Source organism: Nansenia antarctica, assembly GCF_963989245.1.
Source record: "Nansenia antarctica genome assembly, chromosome: 14".
NCBI classification, from domain to species: Eukaryota; Metazoa; Chordata; class Actinopteri; order Argentiniformes; family Microstomatidae; genus Nansenia; species Nansenia antarctica.
The window spans coordinates 6,970,560-6,975,559 of NC_137684.1; the positions used below are offsets into that span (position 1 = coordinate 6,970,560).

Consider the following 5,000-nt stretch of genomic DNA (forward strand, 5'->3'; position numbering starts at 1 on the left):
TGTGCGTGTGTGTGTGTGCAGGGCTTGACATTAAACTTTTTCAGGTACTTGTGAACTTATCTTTTACTTGTCCGAGAGCTCAAGTTACTTGTCCAAATGACGTGTGTGTGTGTCTGTCTACTAACACACTACAGTACAAGCCAGTAATACATTATATTACATTCCAATTCCAACAATTACTGTGGATCTACGTGCACGCCAGAGAACGTTCGATTTCTACGTTTAAAGTAAAGGGGTCGTGCCAGCATGAATGTTCTGATTCAAAGGCATGATTTGCCAGATTCTCTAGGCATGATTGTTTTCATTTTTTGTTATTTAATTAAGTTGAATTTGGTTTTGGAATTTTTAATTTTCAATATTCACAATGAATTAGTTGCGTTCTTATTTGTTGATAATCCAATGTGACGACTTGCCCGACGTAGTGTGACAATCTACCTTAAATGCACACTGTCTATTTAACGGTCTACTGCTCTGTACTGAAATAAGATATGAAGATATAATCAATACAAAATATGTGCCCAAGACTTCCTTTTATACCTCAATGTATACCATTGTGATGTATTGTGCCCATTAAATGTTAGACAGCGTGTGACAACATACCCTGCGCTCCCCCTACTCAGCGGACATATTGTTTGACAAGGCAGCTACATTGACATGGTAGTAGACATTGACAAGGCAGAAGATATTGACAAGGCAGAAGATATTGACAAGGCAGAATATATTGACAAGGCAGCTACATTGATAAGGCAGCATTGACAAGGCAGCATACATTGACATGGCAGCATACATTGAGAAGGCAGCATACATTGAGAAGGCAGCATACATTGAGAAGGCAGCATACATTGACAAGGCAGCAGACATTGACAAGGCAGCAGACATTGACAAGGCAGCTACATTGACAAGGCAGAAGACATTGACAAGGCAGCTACATTGACAAGGCAGCAGACATTGACAAGGCAGCTACATTGACAAGGCAGCAGACATTGATAAGGCAGCTACATTGGCAGAACACCGGCAATGGTGCTGGTGTTTCGTCCGAAGACATTTTGCGTTTCCCGCTTTTCCTGGCACCTGGCCAGTTTTAGGTGCTTGAAGAAACATCGTGCTTGCTGGCTTGAGGAACATGTCGGTTTCTTTCACTACGGACATAACATTTCCACAAGCCGACTTTGCGGTCAAGAAGGTTAGCACTTTTGCGGGTGACTATTACCTTTTGAGTTAATAACGGTCACGCGCACGCAATAGCATTCACATTTCTGACACAAGCTACGCCGCCTCATAGGCAGCGAGAATGAGGTGCGGCATAGCTCGTTAAAACATGTATTACTTTTCCGATCGGACAATTGAAGGAGGACTTCATTTTTTGCGGATATGAATATATATAGATTTTTTTTTTCTCTCTTTGTTTTGACTTGTCCGTCGGACAAGTGCAGGAGGAAGTCCACTTGTCCGAATATAAAATGTACTTGTCCCGGACAAGCGGACAAGCCTTAATGTCGAGCCCTGGTGTGTTTGTGTGCGTGTGTGTGTGTGTGTGTCTTTGCTCACCAACTGAACGTAGGCCATCTTGTAGTCGGGCACCTTGACCTTCTGGTTGAGGTGGTTCCTCTTCTTATTGGTGCCTGAGAGACCACAGAGACACAGGGAGAGACAGGCCATTAAACTGACAGGTAGAGAGACAGAGGGCCCTATTATGCACTTCATCAATAAGACGAGGCGGGAGATCTAAACTTAAGACGTGGAGGCGTGGTCAAGGCCACTTTGCTATTATGCGTGCTGTAGTAGGCGCCTAAAACCCGGCGCTAAGCAAAGAAATTAGTCATGGGTGTGTTTTGGGCGTCTTCTCAATCAACCCAATCAGCGTGCCAGGTGCCATTCCCTTTAAGAACCGGCTGCGTTGAGTCATTAGCGCTATGCTATTATGGAAGTCCTGAGAAGGAGGTCAGCGCGCTTCTCTGCCTCTCCCTTCTGAAATAAAGCATTTATACTGTGACCGTAATTGACGTCTTGCCGTGGAGCCACGTGCGTGTTCATGTGTGCCCACATGCATGCGCAAACCGCGGAGGCGCGCTCGTGTTTCAAAACGTGCATGAAGTCTAAACTTAAGAACTTTTCAAACCACTTCTTAGCGATAGGAGCAAAGTCAGATCGCATAATAGCAGGGGCGCCTAGTGCACTTCATTAACATATGAACACTCCCACAATGAGCAATATATGCACGGGAGTTTTACGTCTTATGTGTGGGCGCCTATCGACACCTGCATAATAGCAGTAGCGCGTATGAAGCGCATAATAAGGGTGGCGGTAGGTCTTAACCTGGCGGTGCGTCTTAATTAAGACTTAAGACGGCAAGTTAAGAAGTGCATAATAGGGCCCAGAGAGACACAGGGAGAGACAGGGCATTAAACTGACAGGTAGAGAGACAGAGAGAGAGACAGGTAGAGAGACAGAGAGAGAGACAGTCAGAGAGACAGACCATTAAACTGACAGGTAGAGAGACAGTCAGAGAGACAGTCAGAGAGACACAGGGAGAGACAGTCAGAGAGACAGGTAGAGAGACAGGTAGAGAGACAGGTAGAGAGACAGGCCATTAAACTAACAGGTAGAGAGACAGTCAGAGAGACAGGCCATTAAACTAACAGGTAGAGAGACAGTCAGAGAGACAGGGAGAGACAGGCCATTAAACTGACAGGTAGAGAGACAGAGAGACACAGGGAGAGACAGGCCATTAAACTGACAGGTAGAGAGACAGTCAGAGAGACAGGCCATTAAACTGACAGGTAGAGAGACAGAGAGACACAGGGAGAGACAGGCCATTAAACTAACAGGTAGAGAGACAGAGAGACACGGGGAGAGACAGGCCATTAAACTGACAGGTAGAGAGACAGAGAGACACGGGGAGAGACAGGCCATTAAACTAACAGGTAGAGAGACAGGTAGAGAGACAGTCAGAGAGACAGGGCATTAAACTGACAGGTAGAGAGACAGAGAGACACAGGGAGAGACAGGGCATTAAACTGACAGGTAGAGAGACAGAGAGAGAGACCACAGAGAGACACAGAGACCACTGAGAGACACTGGGAGAGAGACAGGTAGAGAGAGATAGGGAGAGAGACAGGTAGAGAGACAGGGAGAGAGAGACAGAGAAAACAGGGTATTAAACTGACAGGTTTGGTGTCTATTTATCCATATCTTATAATGAGGAACTTTGGCAACAGAGAGAGACAGGGAGACAGAGAGAGACAGGGAGACAGAGAGAGACAGGGAGACAGAGAGAGACAGGGAGACAGAGAGAGACAGGGAGACAGAGAGAGACAGGGAGACAGAGAGAGACAGGGAGACAGGGAGACAGAGGGAGTGTCGGGGAGAGACAGCGAGAGAGACAAGCAGACGTTGGTAGGAGTGCACCAGCGTATGCATCTGGATGAAGCTGACAACACACAGGGCCGTGGCTGTGAGGATGGCTGTGGCTGTCCATATTTTTTTTTTTTCCCTTTTCCTAACACCAGGGGAGCCACCCCTCCTAAATTTCGTTGTTTGGTACCTGTACTGTAGCAATGACAAATAAAGTCCATTCCATTCCATTCCATTCCATCTGTGCTTCCACTAGTGTGGTTGGAGCTGCACTACTGTTGCGAGTGTACACTACTGCACAACTCCACTGTGTGTGTGTGCGTTTGTGTGTGTGTGCGTGTGCGTGCGTGTATGTATGTCTGTGTGCGTGTGTCTGTGTGTGTGTGCGTGTATGTATGTCTGTGTGTGTGTGTGTGTGTGTGTGTGTGCGTGTGCATGCGTGTGTGTGTGCATGCGTGTGCGTGCGTGTGTGTGTGCCTGTGTGTGTGTAAAACAGAGCCTGTTGACTTGGGAATGCAGGTTAACCTCTCCCCAGCTGGAGATTATGACATCACCCTCTCCTACAGGGCTTCTCCGCCACTGTCCAGGAGAGAGAGAGAGAGGGAGGGAGGCGGGGGGGAGGGGAGAAAGAGCAAGAGAAGGAGCAAGAGCGAGGGAGGGCGGGCGGGGGGAAAGAGGGAGAGAGAGAGAGAGAGGAGGAGGTGGAGACAACAACCGAGAAAAAAACAACCACAGGCTAAGAGAGTGTGTTCTTCCATTTTTATTACTCTTACACACGCACACACACACACACACACACACACATCCACGCTCGCACACGCACACGCCCACACACACACAAATACACACACACAACACACAACACACACACAACACACAACACACACTCTGCATGCATAGTGGGCGTGTGCGGCTGGGAAAGACAACGCTAAACAATCACACACCCGGTGTTGACAAGGAGGACAGAGAAGGATGGGAGCCGCAAGTATGGATGCCGGCCGTCCTCGGCTTGTTGATGACATGGCTGCCAGAAGTGAAATCTGGCATCACTTTGCTGCTAGAGCCAACGATGACGACCAGCCCACCGAAATCACAAAGCCTGTTTGTAAAAGATGTTTACAAGGCCACGCAGTCAAAGGGAGGCAACACGTCACGTTTTGGCCGCGCATCTTTACGATAGGCATCCCGCGACCTCTTCGAGGAGTTCACCTGGTGGCAGGTCAGCAAATAGGTCTGAATAGGATATTATTTGACTTTGCTTGAGGTTTTTTCTTTTTTTTTTGGTTGCCATGGTATCATTTAAGAATAAAATCATGATACTTAAGCTGTATAGAAGTCTAAAGGTATTGTGACAACACTAGAACTCTTCCTGCATTAGAACTCTTCTACCATTAGAACTCTTCTACCATTAGAACTCTTCTACCATTAGAACTCTTCTACCATTAGAACTCTTCCTGCATTAGAACTCTTCTACCATTAGAACTCTTCTACCATTAGAACCCTTCTACCATTAGAACTCTTCTACCATTAGAACTCTTCCTGCATTAGAACTCTTCTACCATTAGAACTCTTCCACCATTAGAACTCTTCTACCATTAGAACTCTTCCACCATTAGAACTCTTCTACCATTAGAACTCTTCCACCA

The 5,000-nt window shown here is 46.8% G+C and overlaps 1 protein-coding gene across 1 annotated transcript in view; it reads right to left on the reverse strand.

Annotated features, from left to right (window-relative positions):
• Positions 1-5,000, reverse strand: part of mrpl23 (mitochondrial ribosomal protein L23) — a gene marked incomplete at its 3' end in the record, with an annotated part of 47,863 nt that overhangs the window by 11,198 nt on the left and 31,665 nt on the right. Inside the window, exon 4 of the mRNA XM_080544546.1 lies at positions 1,549-1,622. Coding sequence (XP_080400672.1) covers positions 1,549-1,622 — 74 coding nt within the window. The remainder of the gene's footprint in view (positions 1-1,548; positions 1,623-5,000) is intronic.